Genomic DNA, 22,512 nt, shown 5'->3' with positions numbered 1-22,512 from the left:
TTTAACAAAAAGATGCAGTAGCAAACCTTGTTTTGTATACACTGTAAAACAGGGTCAAGTTCACTGACAGAAACAGTAGTAGTAAGTCATAAGTCCCACATTCCATATACTCTTCATTAACACAAATGTTTATGGAAGCCAAGAACATACTACTAAATTTCATCCAATTTTCTGCCAATTTTCAGCAACTGTGTAGAAACAAGTACACTACGCACTTTTGTCAGAGCAAGACTGAGGGACCTGATCAAATCTTTGGACAGCAAACTGATGGTGAGCCTTAGCACATAGTTTGATCATATGTTTGGTAAGTGTATTGGGTGTTCTACTAAATTAACTACAATACCAAATCCTTGGTTTAGGTCATAGAATGGCACAGAAATGAGAAGTGAAAATAATAAATAGTGATTTATGCACAGTGATTCCTTTAAGAAGAGTAGTTTGATCAATCAATTTTTACCCAACTCCTCAAAGTAAATAGTTCAGTTTAACTAAAACTTCTACCAGAAAAAAATAAATACAAAATTGTAATCAGTGATACAATTACACAAGATACAACGGAATCATAATTTCATTTTACAAGGTTATTAAATACAGTAAAAGAAGTGGTGGAGGAAAACTGCACACAGTCACATAATAGTGAAATGTACGTGTGACTGCAAGTGCCTGTGCTGCCTGCCAGCGGTTACAATTCAGTAAAGCCATTCCTAAAATTGCAAATGGAAACCTGGAGTACTGATATTTTGTTTCTTAATCTATCTGTGCAACTAAAGAGCTCACCTATTTGGGAATGAGCATCGTATGCTTTAACATGCATAATGTTACTTATGCCCCTCCTAATAATAGTCATTTCCCCTCCATCAGACTTCCTCACTCGAACTATTCCACCAAGTCTCCAATCAGTAAAGTAGGCATAACCTGTTTTGAAAGACATTTAACATATAACAATTACAGAGCAGTATGACATAAAAGATGAAGCATGATGAGCAAAAACTGAAAGACTTCTCATGTAAATTTCCATTTTTTTGATAACTGTTTCTCAAAAAATACAAGGACTTTTATCACTAAATGTAGTTAGAGTCCTCCAGTCCTAGGCAGACATAACTCAGGAAAAAGAAGTGCTCTCAGATTTCACTTAAATTGAGACATAACTGACTCAATTGGCATTTCAAATTCCAAGGCAATTTTAAAAGTCATTCAGTAAGACAACTTTAAAGAAAATTTTAGAATATTTTTGAAGATATTTTTACCCAAAATCAAAAGGGGTCAGATGCTGACACCCTTCTTCACATACAACATAAATCCAGTGATAAGACACTACATGCAATTAATAGAATCCTGAAATTGCTGATTGTCCCTAGGGAGGTGATTTACCTCATCTCTCCCGCATGAGTAGCCCACCTTGGGAGCACAGCAAAATCTGCCTTATTGTACTGAGTTATCTGATCTGCCTCAAAGTATTCAAACACAAACATACATTAAAACAGTCCTAAAAATGAAAAAGTACTAAATAGACAATTTTACAGAAACTTGCAAGAGAGCTTCTTATAGGAAAAGCAGTATTACAAAGGCCATATTTTATCTCACATACTCACAGATCATCATATTTAAAAACAAAACCAAAACAACCTGTGATAATAATAGATAATATTTTCCACTGCCAGACTTACCTCCAAAAATAGTAAGGCCAAATGGGTGAGTCATCTGAGTAATATGTTCAAGAGTCCGTCTGTCCAGCCCATCAAAGGTGCTGTGCTCAATTTTATCAAAAAAGGCATCCACCCAATACAGCCTTAAAGAACTAGAAACAACAAAAATGTCATATCTCTTCAAATGACATTATTTCCATTAGGAAGCACTATCATTTTCTCAAATAATAATCTTAAACCTGACAAAAAACTATTGGGCCATGTGGAGAGGGATCCTGAGAAGATCTTACCTTTCACTGTTTTTTAAAGAAATCAAAATATAAGGTCTTCAATATGAAAACACCAGTGCACACAATCTGACAGAATTCCTTTCTTTTTAAGCTCTAACAGTTCTGAGGAAGAAACACATCTGCACAAAAGCTTGCTGTGTTGTCCTTACCTCCAGTCAATGGCTAGGCCATTAGGCCAGCCTAGCGTTGTATTCACAATTGGCAATGCATGGGATCCATCACTCCAGGCCCGCATGATTTTTGCAGGACGGAACCAATCTGTCCAGAATATATACCTGAAAATACATGTCATAAGACAAAAACCCAGTGATACAATGTAATTAAACACAGCAAGCATTTGAACAGTATTAACATTCTTCTTTGCACCGCAAAGCTGTACATATATTAAAAAAACACAGTTTTATGCTGACCCTCTCCTCAACTGGTAGTGGCACTGACAAGTAGTATTTATCCTTCTTACAACAGCTTTCAAAATCTTTCTAAGTGGTTTGTCCCTTTAGACATAAAATATCTGTAACATCTGTAAGCATGAATATTACAAATAACTTTATCCTGATCCTTTCGACTTATGCCTACAGTCAGAGTTGAAGCTATTGATAAATAACTTTACCAAGTAGGAAATAAAAAAGGATACAAATTCAACATTATTCTCATGAGATGACTTCAAAAATAATCGATTTGGTTACCAAACATGAAAATTCAATATCCAAGAATCAAGAAATTCAGTAGTATGGCAGCAGGAAGCTGAATTATGCTGTGAAAGAAATGCTGGCATGGCATGGCCAAATAACAGTGTTGAATTTGAGGTTAGGCATTTGCATCAAAGAAAAGCAGGGCTTCCTTTTATGTACACAGAATCACATCCTGTAACGTCTATATCAAACACAGACAGTAGTATCTAATATGTTTCAAATAAAGAAATACAGATAGAAATAAAAAGGAACCAAGGTTAGCATTCTGGAACCTTAAAGCATGTTAAAAATAACTTAGAAAACTATCTTTCAACTATGAGAAACAGTTTTCTGATCCAAGTGATACACAGAAACAAAGTTTCTTTGCCTGTTTATCAACACACAGGAGTAAAAAAAAAATAAAATGGTGCTTTTAAAGCGAATTCTTTTGAGTGCTGCTTTCACATGGAATGTGTATCAATTTGCCCTTTCCTCTGGGTGCTGAATCCTAGGCAAGAATAAAACAAAGACGAGGACTGAAGAGATGGAAAAGAACACAAACCCAAACAGAAATCCAGAATGAGATGTAAACTTAACCCCACCAATTTTTTCATATAGTTTCAAGGGAGAATCAAAGCTAAACTTACCCAATAACTGGATGAACCACTATTGAGCGAGGATTATTTAAATTCTGAACAATAGCTCTCCTAGATTTATCGGCCAGCCTCATCACACTAATGCTCCTGTACCGAGGGTCTGTCCAGTATAGATTCTTTGAGATCCAGTCAAAGGCCAAATCTTCAACACTTTCCACTCTATTAGCCGTCAGGATTTCTCTTCCTAGAATTCAGAATACACATAACAATTGTAAATGTTTAGGAACAAGGAAAATAGCATGAATGCAGTATTCTGTTCATAAACCTACTGGTTTTACTCAGTAAAAATGCTGCCTCTCTGCTATTTTATGTAAAGATCAATAAGGAAAGGAGAGATGCACCTTGTTCCAGACAAAGGAGGTATATGCTCAGGAGCGCAACCCCAGTAGAGAAGAAATTAAGACTAGCTGAGAGAAAAATCTAAGTTTACACTGAGAGGAGTTTTATGAATGAAGGTCAGGAAGGTCAATGTGGTAAAGACATCTTGCCCAACAGCCAGACCTTACTTACTCTTTGCATAGGAACTGTCAATTGCAGTCTACCATTACTCTGACCCAAGGCAGCAAGTAAGCTCAGAAGACTATATGCTGTCTTAATATATATTTAATCATTATTATAAATTGGAGATAAACATTTTTCACACTACCACAAATAGGACTTCCAAAAATCTCACAACTATAATATTCTTTTTCCAATATCATAACAACCATCCTGCTATCCAGACAGGGAAATTAGAAAGGAATTTCAGTTTCATACTACTGTGTGCTTAAACAGACTGGTGATGACAAATATTATTCGTGAAAAATGCCACAGGTAGTTCTTCCCCAACACATTCAGCGAGTTTGTCAAAGGACAGGATACTTCAACGAGCTTAATATGAGTTGAACAAACATTTCTGACAGTTTCCAGATTAATGGGGTGACACAGATTTATCTGCATATCTCACTATGTGACTTTTTGTACTTCTTTTTAGAAATACACATTCTACTTTCCTTACGACAATTACTCTACAATTCCTAAGAATGATTCTCACCTGAACCATCAGTTTTCTGTTTATAGATCATGTCTTTACTTGTGTCTGAGAAAAAAATGGTGTCATCCTGAGCAGAGAAGTCAATTCCAACAAAGTATGAAGGGCTCCCTGTTACAGGTATGATCACATCTTCCTGGGTGGAGAGATTGAATGGGATCCCCCGCACTGCCAGCTGGGATGAAAACAGCAGGAACTGCTGTACAGCTGCAAAACAAGAGCTCAGACTCAGTCGTTACTTATTCACAAAGTGAGACAAAGTGGGCATTAATTAACCGTAAAGTTTTATTTTCCTTTGGCAATACTAACAGGCTGGAAACAGAAAAAAAAGAAGACTGAGAAAATAGAAATTTCAATATACGCAGACCTAAAAACTGAAGAAGAAAACCAGGACCCAACGCAGAATATTAGGTGACGTGGTCAGGTACTCCTCTTGCATTGTCACTCTGGTCCTATAAAAGCAGAAACTATTTTCTGTGATCCCTTTACAATCATCTATTAAAAAACCCAAACAAAGTCACAGGCTTTGTGGAGCTGCCAAATAACCAAACCATACTGCAGCTATCCAGATAAACACATGGTCACACAGTAAAACTACAGACAACATGTCTGGCTTAATTTGCCAACAGATACACATGCCAAACCTCCCATAAGTGACAAGTATGCTCTCAAACAGGAAGCAGCAGATTGCTAATGGAAGCTCACAGCTCCAAAACTCAATCTTTTATTCTTGCCTTATGTGCCCAAGTGAGAAAACCAACCTAGTCTATGTGTTACTGCACAAGAAAGCAGGTTTATGTGCTCAAAATAATACAACATCTGCATATTAGCAAGTATCCATGCTAAATTTCAGGATTAAGATCTTAATCATACAGCTGTCTACGTATATTCCATATCAAATTTTCTTAAAGTGCTCACAAAAGGTGGCGAGTTTAAGTTGTTGTTTCTTGAAATTAACTTGAGCAAAAATTATTACATTTAAAGCTGTCAGCAGGAGTTGGGATGAAAAAACATAGTCTTTGGCATACTAACCCCACAAAGCTATTGGAAAGAGAAAAGGTGTTCTAGAAATAACTCTAGAGCTATATGGAACAGTGCTATATTCAGCGATCATAAGGCATTTTCTTACCAACACAATGTCTTCCATCTACGTGTAGATCGAAGCCCAGTATACATCTACAGCGATAACCCAGTCCATCATTATCTGTTTTGTGACTGAGAACACAGATCTGTTCACATCCCCCATTGTTACTTCCACAAGGATTTCTCACTGGAAAATAATACAGATTGGATTAGAACTTTGTCTATTAATATAACAGCATCATTATCTTGATTTTTCAGGATTTTTTTAAACATCCACAATAAATCATGTGAGCTCTGTGGGAATTACATCACATGGAAATCATACACCATCAGTTCTACCCTAAAATGCACCAAAACCACATCAGAGCTAACAGGTGTTCAAGCATGCCATTCTGTACAGAGATACTTGGCACACAGCATTGAGGCTATAGTTTTCTGCATATAGTTCTGGGCTATAATGTTCTACATATAGTTCTACTTCAGAATTATATCTCGCAGAATTATTTCACACTGCTAGCCTTTTCCAACTGCACCCTCATTGTTGTGTTGAAGAAAAAATGTCACAAACACCAATACTGCTCATAATCACATATCCATACGTTTAATAAGCCTCTCCACTCTTAAATGTTGCATTTGACAGTTTATTAGCTGCAGGAGCTGAATGAAACCCAGTCTAGTTTTACAATACAAATTTATGTATCATAATTATTAGTTCTTTACAGCAAAATAATCACCTCTTATGATTTTTACCAACTTTTTTGGTAATACAGTTTCTACACCTCCCTTAATAATCTGCTTGCTGTCTTACCATATGGCTGCCTGGCAGCATGGTAAACTGTCACTCCATAAGGTCTCAGTGAAGACTGGTAGATGACTTGAGGGTTAGATTCTGAGAACTTGTTAGCTTTCACCACTGCCATTTTGGTCCAGTCAGTGAAATAAACATTGTGTTCAAATAAAGTGATTCCATATGGGTGAGGAATCAGTGAGCCTCCATGAGCTATTGTTCTCCTGTCACAAAGATGGTTTTAAAATTATTTACAAAATATTATCCAGAAAATAATTTTATTACTAGAGGGAAAGTTGATTATTAATTCATTCACTGGCTTCTACATAGAAGCTGCAAAAGTACAAATAAAAAAGACCAAATGAGCTGAAGAGATTAAGGTAAATGTACAGGGCACATAAACTTAAAAGACACAACAGCGAAAACAGAGCAATGAACAGTGTTAGCAATTTCCAAGAAAACACAGTGAGTAAAGACAACATCTCAAAAGGTAGTAAAGAGTTTATTATTACTGAGAGAAAATTAGAGAAAGGGGAAATCAAAGACACCTACAGGAATTCAAAATAGCCAAAAAACCTTGAATGTAAAAAATAAAGTCCTATGTATGCAGTAAAAGAAAAAAAACAAAATAAAACAAAGAAAACAAAACAAAAAAAGGAACCCCCACCACTTTGACTTAAACTACTCACCCATGCAAAACCAAAGAAAAACAAATGCTAAAAATCAGTATCTATTCTATGCAAGATATTGTGGGGTTTTTACCTAAATAGTAGGAGATAAAGAGAGACATTCAAGTCCTCACACAAGATATAACAATAACACTACAGTACCATTTTAATGTAGTTGTGAAGGAAGACTGGATGGGGATTTGAGCAACCTGGCCAGTAGAAGGTATCCCTGCCCATTGCAGAGGCTTGGAACTTTCGCACTAGATGATCTTTTAGATCCCTTCCAACCCAAACCCCTCTATGATTCTATGAAGGTCTAGAAAATCAGATTAATTCTACAGCACTACTATAAGAGTTTCCCAGGCAGTTTAGATTCATGCTTTAGGGATGCAAGATGTAACGCAAGTAGATAGTAAGCTGTATTTTAACATTCTTCGCAGACTATGCTTCTGCCTCTTGCCCACTTGCACAACATCTACAAGATTTTTGGTGTTGCTCTATGTGGCAAGTTTTTATCTCCAAAAACCAGAGATTTTACTAAATATATTCTTGCCTTACTAAACCCTGATAAAGGAACAAAGATAACAGCATTATTTTTATAATTTTTAAAGTAAAAAAACACATTGAGCAATAAACCTGTCAAATGAGCAGAGGACTGTTTTTCAAGCCAATATGCAGCAGGTATGCTAAAGGGGACAATTTTTTCTTGTACTTGAGTAACAGTCACTAATCACAGATGCAGAGATAAGCAGGCTTCTCAACATTGTTTTATACGACAAAGTCCCATAAAACCTGAAAGACTCCTTTTTTGCATGCTGTGATATAGTTTCCCCAGCATCACAATAGGGTGAGCGATGACTTAATTTCTGACAGCAAAGATTTATAAAATGCAAGAAGAGCACTTAATACACATTACACAAAGTGGTGCTTTGGAGGGGAATATTTCAAATAAGCTCATTCACAAAAAAAATACAAAGAAATTATGATGGAAGACTACATATATACATCAAAAATAATATAAAGAAATGCTAGAAAACTATGCTGTAGTAGTGGGCTATAAAAAAGTACATTATGGAAGAAGTGCAATAGGTATCTGAGGTTGAAAAAGGACAAAGAATGATGGAGGAATTAAGGATTGTCTAGAAATAGCATGACACCACAGTTATCAAAGTGCATCACATTCATTATATAGTAATTTTCATCCTTCGTGTATCTCATTTTGTTGGACAAATCTTTTTCTGAATTACATACAAAACAATCAGTGTATCTGTAACCTCCAAGGAATAGTATTTCTCCTACCTTTGAAGTCCATCGTAAGTTACTGTCTCAATGTAATCAAACCGGCTGTCTACCCAGTAAAGTCTCTTCATCACAATATCCAGAGTTATTCCAGCAGGCCAGCCTAATTTTGTTTTTATCAAATCCTGACGATTTGTGCCATCCATGAAGGCCCTTTCCACTTTAGGATCACCAGACAGACTATCCCAGTCTGAGAAAAATAAATAACTATAAAGAAAAAAATAAGTTTCCTTGAGATTTAAAAAAAAAAAAAAACAACCAACAACCTACCTTTTACATGGAATTTGCAAAATTCAGGACAGAGCTTGATTCTCAGCTGGCATACTATGAGAATACACTTTATACCTCCTGCCCAAGAAGCAATCTGCATTTTCTTTTATAGAACTAATTTAGAAAGAAACATGCTTTCAGCCAAAAGACCTCAGGAATACTGAGTTTCCCTGATTAAAATTATACTTAAGTGTACTGCCAGAAATAAATCAGTGACAAATAGATGCATCATGAAAGCAGCATCCATCACTACAAGTTGCATGAAATTCCTCTTCCCATTCTCTGAGGATCCAATTTTTCGTGGCTCACATACATTTTTAAAGCTTGTTGGGCTGGGAGGCACTAGCTTCCCTGGCTAAACTCCACCACTTTATTTCAAATAGTAGTACCACAACATATCTTTCAGTACAACTTCAACTATTCTGCAGGCCAATTCCACTGTTCCTCTGTTTTCAGAGCTGCTCATGAACATACAACTCCAGCCATAAAACAGATTCCACGCACTGGGAATAAAAGCAGTGTCAGCCCTCCTATAACAATTTAAGGTGTAAAACAGATTACAACAGAATGCAAACATTTAAAGCATCTTATATCTAAAATGAATTTTAGAACCCCAGGTACCTCTTAGTTCTTCTCCTTTTGCATGGGAATAAAGGAATTTCTGACAGCTTTGACCATTACCTGACGTATATCACTTACCCAACTGTTGGATCCAGTGCTATTCCTCTAGGATTTCCAAGATTTTCAGCAATAAGTGTCACACGGTTTGTTCCATCCAAGTTAACCATATCTATTCTGTTCACACTGGTCTCGACCACATATAGTTTATTGGTAACCCAATCCACTGCTAGATTTTCAGGTGTGTCAACTGAAACATTTAAAACTTCTTGGAAATCAGAGCCATCAATATTAATAGAAAAAACCTGAAAACAATACAAATATTGTGAGTGCCCACATGATGTTTTGTTAATCACAACACACATGGCACTTGTCCTCTGTTACTGCACTGAGCACAGATCCACAATTGGCCACTAGATAAAACCAAGTCACCCACTAAGCTACTACTTAGCTTGGGGTTTTCTGCAAAACTTTGGAAAACAACGCAAAAACCACAGGAGACTTGCCTTCAACTACTGTTTCTGCAAAATGGACAAGGTAACACACTAAAACAGCCTTGTGCAAAAACATGCACCAAAACAGATGAGGAAAGCGTATCTGCTTTTCTGGAATCTAGAAATTATCATTAATTGAAAACAAATGAACATGCTTTAGCAAAGCTCTCATCAGTGACTAGAAACAAGAGGGGGAGCTCTTACTGCACCAACCACACTAAGGGGAAATTGCTGAGTGAAGAAAGGGAGTCCTCTCCACCCTGCCAGAAAGGAGAAAGCTCAGCATTGCCTCTGGTCTTCTTTATTTAAGGCTAATTTTAAACAGCATCATGCTTAAGAAGAAATATTTTGTTATCTTACAATCAAGCTCACAGGTATCTGAAGCAAACAGCAGAAGCACGACAATTTCATAGGTACGGTTGTGATTATAACAATGGGTAATATGAAAAGCTAGGAATCATCCCTTTTGGAGCAACAGCATGAGGTTTAGAATGTATTTAAATGAAAATACAGATCACCACAAGGAAATAAAAGCAAGAAAATTAACAGATGAAATAGTTGTATCATTTTAAATATTCTTCATGTCCAGGTAACAATAATCAAGCAAATCATCTAACTGTCTATTCTGTTCTTTGGAAACCTTGCTGATGGAAGAGCTTATGGGCATTAGGTTATCAGACAGTACACTAAATGAGATAAAGATGAAACAGAACACTACCTACAATTTTCTAGTTTAGTTTTAATCTTAATCTTAAAAACAAAAGGGACAACCAAACCACATCCTCTAATTATATCTTTAAGACATCAGGTGGAAATATGCAGTACATAAGAGCATTCTTAATGTCTCTGTTTTAATCTGGGTATTCGAGCTGGGACTTAATTAGATTAATTAATTAGGATTTAACTATATTGGGGCAGATAAAAAGGTAGTTCTGGACATCTGGGATTTGCAATGAAAAAAAACCTTATTATCATCTGTTTATACATTTTACAGAGACAGCATAAATCTTTGGTCTCATCAAAATTAAGATTTGACGCTGAATTGCTTCAACCATTGTCAATGCAATTGCAGTAATGGGAGCCCACAGCAGTGAAAATAAGAATGCCAGAATTGTGAACAAGTCAAAAATAGTGCACACAGATCCCATCCTACTTGGTAGCCACGCAGTATGCTTCCCAACAGAAGCAACATGGCACTGTAGTACAAACTACAGTTTATGTGTAGGTTCAGAATAAGGACAGTGACACCATATTGATCCAGTAGCGGTGTCAACAGAAAGCAGGCCATGGATTCTCCTCCACTCTGGGTGACAATCAGCATAGTGATGAAGATTGTGGAGTTTTAGTGAAACAAAACTGGTCCACGTAAAATGCTAAGTTACACTAACAGAAAAAAGAACAAGGTAAAGTCCAACTTTCACAAGGGTCTCCAGACTGCTTTTTAAAATTATTCTGGATTACTGTATCTTGAAGCTAAAATATCTACTTTTTAAAAAAATAAAAAAAAACAAAGGTAACAGAATATTGGCTCATTACACAAAATACTGTCAATATTTGTTACCCAAGCTAATTACAGTGCCATTTGAAGTATATGAAGACATCTGATCTTTATCATCTTGGAAGAAACACAGCTTTTACATTTTAAACGATCATATTTCAAAAAATTACCAAGAAAAAATTGTTCACTTTTGAAAGAATGTCTACTATTTCTCTTAATTAGTTTTTTGGACTCCATCTCGAGCAAAATTAAAAGTTGCTCAAGACATTCCCATACAATAGGATTCTTTGTTTAATATGTCACATGTAATAGTATAACTTGAAAAATGCAGTCATTAACATAAAACATTTCAAGGAGCTTTTTTTTAGAAAACAAAAATATGGCCAGTTTCTACTCTCAAAAATGAAGGCCTATCAACACATTCTGCCTCTTGCAGTTCTCTACTTCCACATACAGAACAACATATTCTTCTTGAAATGTCTACCTACCTTATCTTGCGCTGTATCAGTCCAAAAGATTCTGTGCAGGTAAAAGTGAAAGTCCACTCCAACTGCAACCCCACGATTCTGTGACTGCACCAAAGTACGAAAACTTCTGCCATGAAGATCTCCAATCAGTAAATCACGGCCATTGGAAAAAATAATTGATGCAACGCCAGCTAAAAGCAGGGGTAACAAACGTTGAGATATACACATGCTGGTTCCTACACACCGGACACAAAGGTTTTAGTAGATGCTTAGACTACAGTCTGTATAAACATTTCTATATGAATATTAACTTGTTTTGATTTGCCTTTGGTTTCTAGACTTGGAGCAAAGCAGGCAGGAGTACTTAAAAGTATTTCAAGTATTTAAAGCCCTACCAGGTAAAACTTTTACAAAACCCCTCTGCATCTAAACTCTACAAGACTATTCACCCTACACATAAAATCTTTCCCAGTCAAAGCAAAAATGAATCCAGGAAAACTGAATTAGAGCAGGTATGAAACTCCCCCATAATAAGATAGAAAATCAATACTCAAACCACTCACTGGCTGAAAAGTCACACTGATTTGAATAGAAAGCTTCTTGTGAAAGATACAGACTTTTTTCTGGAAACAGGGCAATCTTTCCCTTAGTACCATCAAGCATATTTTGTTACCTAAAAAAAAATAAATCCCTATTTCTTGAAGACAAACTTAGAAAACTGCAAGATGATGACTGCTCTTCAGACATGACTGAGGAAAGAAGGAAGGGGGAGGGAACTAGGCAGTTTATGCTTTTCTAAGAAGACTGCTATGCCAAGCAGGGACTCCAATTCCCACCGAGTTCCTACAGGCAGTAACACCTGCCTCACACAAAAGTGTGTTAGGCCATCATGTCTCCACAGAGAAGGGCTTCCCATGGCCTGCTTTCAGAACAGAGCAGGAGGTGAACAACCAGGAGAAGCTGCCTACAGTTGACACATTCTGTGTGAGACAAGCATTCCTACAGAGTTCAGACTCCGGGACACTAGAAGCCAGGAGCATGGTGTCTCTCACAGACAAGTGTCTGAGCTCACCATTCAGCAAAGCCATCTTCTGGCATGGCACAGTCCTAGAAAAAGTGAGGCTTCCTGATTTCTTGTTCCCACCAAGTTCCACAGACAGCAAGTAAGGAAACTGCCATCCACAGGAGCAAGATTTTGTCTATTAAGGAAGGCTCTGGCAACAACCTCCCAACTCTGTGGAAGTCAGGAATTATGAGGAAACACTGGAACCCAGAAGAAATTCACTGTTTGAGGAGAAGCAGCCCTGATGAGGCAGTGAGCTCCATCAGCCTACACACGCCAGCAGATGCAGTCTCTTGATCTTTGCTGATGTTTTGAATGCCGGCCTAACCTGAAGTCCTTAAGGACAGAGTCAAGTTAAAATCAAACACAGTTGTACAGCATAGCCATGCGAACTGCCCCATTTTATCTAACTCTATTAGTCCAACAACTACAAGAGATTTGTGCTGCTGCACACTGACCTGAAGTGTTAGCCCGACAATATCGATGATGCTCTAGGAAATAACCTTCCACACAGTGGCACTGGTGATGTCCCACACGATCTTCACACAGCTGGTCACAAACACCCCACATTTTGCAGTCATCAAAATCTGTGAAATGAGTAATGCACATTTAGAAACAATGCTTTCCATAAAAGTGATATCTGCTTGCTTTATATCAGTTTGCAATACTATGGCATGGGAAAAGAGGTTTTGTGTATTTTCTCCCCAAATGTTTCCATTTTCTTTTTCTGAATAACAAAACAATTGATGTTTGCTGCCAAGAAAACAACCCACACCCTCCCCACTCCATCCCCATATTTCCACCAGGCAAAAAAAACCCACACCTGTCAGGAGAAAAAAAAAATCACTGGAAGGAGTGTCATAGTCTATTTTCCACAAAAAAAGAATATGTCTATGCAGTACTCTTCCAGCAAGAGATCTGAACATTAATGCACACAAACACTCACATAGATTTAAGCCCACTGCCCACTCTGAAGGAAAGCCCTAGCTCGATGTTAGTGCAGTACTCAAGTTAATCAGTTCTGTTAAAAGGCAGTGTTTATTAGCTCAAACTTGGTACCATGCTAACAGGTGTCTGACTTCCAATTAAAAGCTGGCTGTGCCCCAGAACCAGCCATCAAAAAGTACAAAGAGGTTCACTCCGGCATGCAAAATACCATCTAAGTAGCTAAGACAACCCAGCAAGTTCTCACAGATATGCCCTTCAAGGAATTTTCAGGGTTGCTGCAGAATCTTTAATTTCAAAGTTGTGAAATATTTAACTAGTCACCTTTTAGAAACAGAGACTTTTAAAGTTCCGATTTTCTCTTAAAAAAAAGGAAAAAAAAAGGCCCAAAATAACCAGATCTGAACACTTTCTGGTGTTTCATCCTATCTGCAGATATTTAAAACCCAGGAGATTTCTCATACTACTAATACATGGTTTTGACATCACAAGTTTCACCACTTTCACATGAAAAGCTGAGTAGAATCAGTATATTACACTGCTGGAAACTGGTGATTCTACTGTTAATAAAGTAGAAAATGAGATCTCAAATATTCTTCTTACCGGAACTTCTGTTATCAAACATTTATTAACACGTAAGTGAAATTGAAATATCTCCTAGGTAGCATATTTTTGTACTGAAAAATCTCAGAGGCTTTCTAGCTTCCACGTGTGTTAAAAACCTTCATTATATACTGAGCCAGAAGCAAAAGAAGACAAATTGAAAACATTATGGTTTCAAAAAGTAATACACTCTGCTAATACTATAGTTTCGTTCTTCTGGCCTTAAACCAAGAGCATTGATTCAAACTAAGATCTGGAATTATACACTGCTGACTGGGAGCCACTCCTCCATGACAAATTTTGCTCCCACTAAAGATATATGCCTAAATCTTGGCAAAGCAAAACACATTCACTCAGATTTACAAGCCAGAATGAGACTGCTAGGTCTACAAGGCAGTGAAAGAACAATAGAAGACTCACTGAGAATGCACCAGGCTTGCAAGTGTCCTTTATGTATTTCCCAAATACAGTCCTAAGTCACACAGTATTCCAAAAAGGCTCATTAGAGGCTGAGCACCCTGGAATACTTTTACTAGCAGAAACACCACAGCTTGGGTTGAAAACCCACAACAGATGTTTATCCAGTTTCTTTTATTAGGCAGTGCTAATTTTTATGATTCTGAAGTTACTCTATTTCCAGTTACCAAGATAAATCATTTGTACTACCACACGTTTGTTCTTTGAAGTTATAGCAGCTACAGAATAGAAAGCAACACCAAAATACCTGTTACCTTTACATTCCTGCAAGTATTCTTCATTTTCATGTAAATAACGCGTATATTGAAATCCTATAGGCGATACAGCAATTTCATAGTGCAAATACAAAACACCTTTTTCATTTTTAAAGTACAACATTCTACTGTCTTTATATATAGGTAGTTTCAGAACACATCAAACACTTCAATATCTGTAACAGCTTTTCCAGGCATACAACACCATACATCCCTGGAACAGAAATAAACTCTTCCCATGTAACCACTAAAAGACCTGTAAAAAAAATTATAATAAAACAGGGATCCAAGAGTGAATATTTTTAAACATAATTATGCTCTGATGATGTCTTTAATGGTCTTACTGGAAGATATCTTTAGGGTATCTCTCTAGCTTGTTTCTGTGTTACCATGCTGTCCCTGTACTTCTTAGATTTTTATTCTTTTGCTGACTCTTTTTTTCCATCCACCCATTTGGAACTTACTTCCTGGAATCCAAACTTCCCCAATGAAATGTGAGAAGGTAAAAGGTATCTACTAGATATCACTGTACTTCACTTACCAATACAAGTACGACTGTCATTGTTACTTATGGTATATCCTGCAGGGCAATAACACATCCCTCCTGAAGGAGAAGAATGACAGCGATACTGGCAACTCAGAGCAGCACAGTGTGATATGTCTGGAAAGGAAATAAAATAGTTCAGAAATACAATTACTCATATTACCAGTAGAACAGCTTTTTGCCTAACATTTACAAAGCTACTATCTTTTCTATGCAGGGTCTATAATTTCAGGAACAGCTTCTTAAAACATACCTGCACAAGAAAGTATGTCTCAAATTCCATTAAATCACATACACTTACATTCATGCAGGCAAGGAAATGGAAGACAGAACATAAGCTACTATGCATAACAGGTTTTCAGAACAGAGCTGAAGGACAAGCATCAGTCTTACATGAACCATCACTGGTAAGTGCCATGTAAAAAGCTGCACAGAGGAAGCTACCTGCAATGCACCACACCTTTCACTGGTTCCACCAAACCTACTTGTGAGCAACACATCCTCAACTTCTATCTATTGGCATTTAACCTCAACATTTACTGTTTCATGCAGAAAAAAAATCTACTATATTATATTAAGAAGAGTATATATGTAACTCCAACATATTACGAGTATATTGGTTGGGTTGTTTTTATTCTTTTTTTCTCTTCTTTTTTCTTTCACCACTTCTCCCTTTCCTTTTACTACTACTCAATAAGAAGTTCAGTGATAGGTGATCAAATTATGATGGCAAAGTGCTTGCTGACTTGCACCTCCTTTTCCTCAGTTTCTTCTGTTAAATGCTTTCCTTTGCAGCTGATATCTGATGTTACTACTAAACCATTCAGCAAAGCAAGAGACGCTTTTTTACACTGAAGTGTAATTTCCTATTTTTTTTTTCTGCCCTCCTATTCCAAAAGCTAGAATTTTATTAATAGGAATTTTCCTCTTCCTGGACATTAAAAATGTAAAATACCATGGTCCTGATTCTCAGAAGGAATCAGTGCTCATAAGAGTGAAATTAACAGGAACTATGCATGTTCATTGCCACCAACAGAGAAAACCCAGTATACAACTAAATGGAGAACCAGATATCTCAGGTGAAACGCAAAAATGACTTAGCCAAGGCTCAGGATGGAATTCAGTCCTGTGTTCTGACCAGTATACAACATTTAAACAAAAAAATTCTACATAGCACACCTTTCCCTGCCTTCTTGAACACATTTAGGATATGGAGCGTGAGATAGAAATCCTCATTTGTGAAATTTCATGTACAGATTTACAAAAGAAATGGTCTGTTCACAGCATACATGCCTCTTTCAGACCAACCACTCAAAAGAATACCAACAAAAATAGTGAGATTCCAAAATTTCAACACTGTTTAGGGGAGAAAAGGTGAATGTAAAAAGATGTCAGTGCTGATGTTTCTGCTATTCTGTGTGTGCTTTTGATTCTAATACGTACTGCAGTGCCTCCCCGCAGTGATGTTAGTTTCATCTTCTCCTGCAGGACAGTCTGCAGCCCCATCACACACTTTCCCAATCGGAATGCACTGTCCTGAACCAGGGCAGGCCCACTCTCCTGGGTAGCATTCATGGTGACCACTTTCTATGGAAAGAAAAACAAGAACAACTGAGAAATATGTTTCAAGTAATACTTAGAATTTCTTCCCAAACAGCTTCCTAAGCATCTCTATCCTTCATTATTTAGCTTCTGGTTCTTGCACACAGGTGGGAAAGAATATAAAAGAAACAGCATCTATACTTTCTTGTTATGCTTTCTTTTGCCTTCTAAGTACAATGCAAACAATACTTGTGAGACCCACGAATCTTTCTAGTTTCCTGTGTTGTAAGAAACACTAAAACCTTTAAACCTAAAAGCTTTAGACAAACTGGTGCACCAGAAATTGAACTATAGCTTTGTGGTTTCAAAACACACACAGGCTCTCTGGAAAAAGAGAATAATGCTCATTGTAGAAAAGGCCAATGAAAGAGAAAAAAGCCCATGCTTTCATTCTTTAAAATTTCTGTTTCTTGCATGACAGATCTTGGCAGGAACTGAGTTATTTTCATTTTCAACCAATTGATTTTGGTTATTAGGAACTTCATGTCTCTTAACAGTTGACATAAAAATCTCCATAGGAATGAAAAAAACCACAAAATATGTAAGAGAAAATGTAAAAGAAAAACAGATGTTGCTATATGCTAACTTACTTGGCAGCATACTCAGTACCACAACAACAACTCAATAACTCTCACACACACAACAATAAAAAACACTGCGTAAGTTAAAAACAAAACAAAACAAAACAAACAAACAAAACCCAGAAACTGGTGAAGATGGAATTCTAAGGTTTTTCCCAGAATTAAAATAGATTCAGAACATCTTGATTGGTCAAAACTCCATAGAAGTACTTAGTGAGGGCTTCCTCTGAAAATGTCACCATTAGAAGTTACAATTATTATATACCACATCCTCTTTCATCTTCATTATCTTCACAATCATCATCTCCATCACATATCCAGCTCTGATGAATGCAACGGCCACTTGGGCAGGTGAAGAAGTTGCCTCTGCAAGTTGCATAAGCTATGGAAAGAAACATGAGAAAATCAAATCACTCTAAACGACTAAAAGGTTAGAAATAGCAATATTGTGTCACAGAACAGTGAGTATCTTTTGATGGCTGTATAGCTAAGCAGTCTACCTCCTGCCATCTGCTTGAACCAGTTCTTAGTAAAACAGTTAAAGAGAGTAAAAAAACCAAAAATCATACTGCAAGAGTTTTCATCACTCCTATCTCCGCAGTCATCATCATGGTCACAGATAAAGGCTCGTGGGATACATTCTCCATTAGCACACTGAAACTGCGTACTGCTGCATCCATGCGCTGAAAGATTTTAGCACAGAAAGACACACAAAAAAATCTGTCAGAAAACATCAATCTTGAATTGTAACAGAGGGTCTATAAAGCATATCTATTTGGGATCACTTTGCATATGGAACTTACTGCAGTTAGCTTCATCAGAAGAATCTCTGCAATCAACTCTGCCATCACACCGCTGGCTTGCATTGAAACATGCTCCATTTGCACACGACAACTGTTCACATCTTGGATAGTCTACAATAAGAAATCCCTCAGTATTAGCAAGAATGTTAGACTACAGCTTATAATGAGTCATACATAAGCAGTGTCAACAAATTATCTTAATCTATAGGAAAACAAAGCAGGAACACAACTTCCCATACTACTACTGACAAAATCTATTTACTGACTACTACTGACAATCACTACACTGTCTCCTCCAACACGTATTATGTTATAATTAGGTTATTATGTCCTGTATATGCTTTTTACAGATGCTACAAAACCTCACAAGAAAAAAGGGGAAAATTAGATGCCCTCTCACACCCCGAAAAGATCTGCAGCCCAAACAGTTTACAATATGATAGAAAACAATGCAACACAGGAGAGCAAGTGGTGAACATTTATTTTACCTACTTGTTCCTCAGTTTTATACTTTATTGATCTTAAAAGTGCTTAGGTAGTTAAGAAGTTCCTGAAATTTACAGTTCCTATGTCCTCTTAGGATGTTGTGTATTCTCAAACTCAGAAACTTCACAGTGTTACGGTTTTGTTCTAATTAAGCCAAGGATGTTAAACTTTCAAGGCTATGATCAACTTCAGCATCTTTGTTTTTTATTACAAGTTTTCCCCTTCCTAAAACAAAAGATCCTGCAGAATGAGAGATTTTCCAGTCTGGCTGTTTTACTTATGTAAATGACTTACAGACCAACATAAGGGATTATTTTAAAGAACTTAGAAACAATCCTGTAAACACTTATGCATAAAGCAATCAATGAATTCAATGGAACTATCCAACAAATTAAGCATGTGCATGTGTTAAATTTCTCTGTACACACCTGATCCCAGAGCAATGCATTTGGGTATAAAAACCTACAGCTACACAAGAGCTGATAGTGATCAGAGAAGCTGATCATACTGTCTTTGTTCTAGGGGGCACGTGGAAAAAGTATTAATGCTCTGTGAGTGTCCAGGAACTATGTAAATACCCAAGTAAGGGATCTCTTTCAGAGACTTGGAAATGTTTTGTTTTTAATGGATCAGCGACAGATGGATTGGAAACAAGCTAAAAAGTAAGCATAAGATTCTGAACTAAAAGGACAAGGCAGGTAGTTTGCATCTAAGAATACAGCTGTGTAAGAGGAAAGAGAGAAAGGAGATAGTATAAGACTGAACATGGGATTAGGAGAGAAAAGAGAAGGGACAGAAAAATACGAACACTTTTCTTTCATTTTGCTTTTAATTGTGAAGAGCCTCCAACATGAACATTGTTTCCTTATCTTTTCCTCCCAAGAGTGTTTGGCTAATTACAGGAAACGGAAGATATCTCTTCCTAGTGATCACAGTTCCTAGAAGATAACACAAGTTTTGTGCAAACAAAGGGAAATCCAGGTCCACTCAATCGGATGCTAAGAAAGAGAGGGAGCTCTTCTTTCTCTCCCCTTCTTCACAGGCATCTCTTCTTTGCTGAAATACTTCTCCACAAACCGTCTTCCCTGTGGCATGCCCGCACTTCAGTTGCAAACTATGAACAACTGGCAAACACCAGCACAAATGACATACAAGGCACCTTGCTCATTGTAACCCAAACTATTTTGGGGCAACAGCTGGAAACACATTTAAATTGGCATGTTTCGATGTACACATGTGGAAGATGCTTGAAAGCTATGTCACAGGAATTGTTAGGCCCACATTATTTTGCTCTCTAACACTTCAGTTCTGCAAGCTGAAAATAAATCCATGCAAAAAAGAGTAAGAGGAAACAGTTGCAACTGGTATTTGATTCAGCAGCACTGATTTATGTTACACAGTCAGCAAGTGTAACTTTCTGTTATCCCTAACCCAAGTTACAAGAAGGAGAAACTAAAATGGGCTATTTCCTACTTCCAAGTGTCATTCCTTTACTGCAGCAGCATTTCAAAACTTTTTGCAAAATAGAATTAATTAAAACCCTTTGACTCACTGCCATGAGTCAGCTTATAGCCTATCAGAGACACTAGGAGAAGGATTTACCAAAGACTCAGTGTCCTACGAGCTACATGTTTATCAGGTAGTGTTCATAGCAGAGATGCGTTGAGAGCTAGGAGACTAACCATACCTTCATTTCTGGCCTTAATTCCTGATTTTGATCCCTGCCACTCTAATCTTTGGCTGCCTTTGCCTTGCTCCAAACTCTCCCTGGTAGAGATATTTCCCTGCTTCAAACTCTCCCTGGTAGAGATATTTCCCCCAGCCTGAACTTCTGCAGTCCTGAAGCTGTTACATGTAATTTGTTCAACATCAAGAACATCAGCCTCTGACCACAGGCATATTCTTCTTTCTTGGACTGTATCCCTTGTGATCCCTCCAGTTCTTAATCTTTGTTCACTTTCACCCTGACCTCCACAATTTCATCCCAGACCTGGCTGCTCGCTTCCTGACCACATCGGCTATTTAGCATAAGCAAAGAGAAGGCAGGAATTAACAGGTTAGGCAGTAGACCCATGGCAGCAACTCAACACAAAAATTAGAATAAAAAATACAGAGTTTCTGGGTCTGCTCTCTGCCCATCAGCCTCAAACAACACATCTTTAAAATACTTCCCCTTTATCTCTGATGGCCTCAGTGCAGTGTTTAGCTGCAGAAATGTATGAGGGAGGTTATTCTGTTAGTCACAGCAAACCAAAATGGCTGGGATTTTCAGTTTTCAACTAAGCTGAGGCAGGAGAGAGAATTCTACCCTTAACTGAAAGAAGCAAAGTATGTAGTACAGAAAAATGGAACCAGTATTGGCTGCTTACTCCCAAAATACTCTGTGTTTCATTCTTCATTTCTAAAGTTTTAAAATATTTGCTAGCTGCTGATTACTAAAAAAGGTGGGGGAAAATTAATATATATATTCAAAGAAAATTTAAAAAACTATAATTTTATTAAATTAAAGCAGCTTCAATGCACTAATTATGTGACCTGCAGCTGAAACATCGTTCTGATGTTTATCTTAGCCTCTGCATGGGTAGTTTTCTCTCTCTGTTAATCCCATTAGCAGTAAAATGGACTAAGACTTTGAATTCCTTTGTTCTATTTTTTTACATGTGTAATTGCTGAGTTACTTCGTATCAGTGACATTGTGCATTTGACTAGTTTCTTAAATAATGTAACTTATTCAGTAACAAAACTTTATCTTCTTTACAATCTAAATCTGTTTCCAGACAGATCAGTGAGCGCAAGGCATAAGTAAACGGACATGCTTAGTTTGTATTTTGTTTTGCTTCGTGAAATAACAGAATCCATTCTAAATAGCTTTTTTCTTTCATTATTCATGGATGTTTCATTTTTATTTTTGAAACCTTTTAGTGTAAATTAAATAATGGGAAATTAATGACAAAGGAAAAGGCCATAAAGTTATATTCCTCTTGTATTTCTTTATATCAGCGTGGAAAAGGAAATGGATGAAATAGTGGAAAAATTAATATTCAAAGCAAATATTTGAATCTGCTTCAAAACAGTAAATTTTAAGACTTACATTAAGCCCTACTGTATAGTTAAACATAAAATCCCCAAATTATTAATTGTGTCTTATGACTTCTGTTTTAAAGCTCTACACCTTCCAAAGACAGAGAGCAGCTAAAATTAACTAGCCTGTCTGGAAGGGTCTTGTCATTACATTCTCCTCGATTCTCTTGTCTTCAGCACCATCACATTTCTTTAAACTAGTCAAACACTCCTCCTTTCAATATTCGAAGTCACAGTCATTCTTCTGTCTTAGAAGGACTGTCAACACATATTCTAATAAACCAGAGTAGAGGCTGTTGAATGATATGAGGCAGTCCCTCCCCCTGGGGCTAAATATGCTGCCTTCACAACAGTCATGGGGCCTACTGGCTGATGCAGCACTGATTGGGTTTCCCACACAGCAGTAAAGCGCTACTGTTAAGCTATCTAGAGGCCCCTTTCCAAACTGCCTTTTTAATTTATTTTGTTGAGAATGTTAAACATTAAATAAAATGAGCACTTCCATTTTCAAACATCACAGCAACTTCTAGGCTGAAAAATAAGAATTGTAAGTATTGTCCTTAGGACTCCACTCCCACTGTGCACAGGTTCACTTC

The 22,512-nt window shown here is 37.1% G+C and overlaps 1 protein-coding gene across 2 annotated transcripts in view; it reads right to left on the bottom strand.

Moving 5' to 3' along the window:
- The window catches only part of LRP2 (LDL receptor related protein 2), a 123,851-nt gene that overhangs the window by 73,701 nt on the left and 27,638 nt on the right, over positions 1-22,512 (bottom strand). For both annotated transcript variants that reach the window (XM_061343101.1, XM_061343111.1), the window contains exons 5-20: positions 18,350-18,460; positions 18,116-18,229; positions 17,812-17,928; positions 16,807-16,950; positions 15,361-15,480; positions 12,999-13,127; positions 11,499-11,668; positions 9,100-9,323; positions 8,131-8,337; positions 6,185-6,387; positions 5,423-5,563; positions 4,297-4,500; positions 3,255-3,447; positions 2,086-2,211; positions 1,668-1,798; positions 778-915 (exon numbers count right to left, since the gene is read on the bottom strand). In XM_061343101.1, the coding sequence (XP_061199085.1) occupies positions 778-915; positions 1,668-1,798; positions 2,086-2,211; positions 3,255-3,447; positions 4,297-4,500; positions 5,423-5,563; positions 6,185-6,387; positions 8,131-8,337; positions 9,100-9,323; positions 11,499-11,668; positions 12,999-13,127; positions 15,361-15,480; positions 16,807-16,950; positions 17,812-17,928; positions 18,116-18,229; positions 18,350-18,460 (2,472 nt within the window). The remainder of the gene's footprint in view (positions 1-777; positions 916-1,667; positions 1,799-2,085; positions 2,212-3,254; positions 3,448-4,296; positions 4,501-5,422; positions 5,564-6,184; positions 6,388-8,130; positions 8,338-9,099; positions 9,324-11,498; positions 11,669-12,998; positions 13,128-15,360; positions 15,481-16,806; positions 16,951-17,811; positions 17,929-18,115; positions 18,230-18,349; positions 18,461-22,512) is intronic.

This window comes from Neopsephotus bourkii, unplaced genomic scaffold, assembly GCF_033783945.1.
Source record: "Neopsephotus bourkii isolate Nb327-2 ecotype Australia unplaced genomic scaffold, CSIRO-AGI_Nbou_v1 NB_196, whole genome shotgun sequence".
Classification (NCBI taxonomy): Eukaryota; Metazoa; Chordata; class Aves; order Psittaciformes; family Psittacidae; genus Neopsephotus; species Neopsephotus bourkii.
This window is presented reverse-complemented; position numbering and strand designations above follow the sequence as displayed.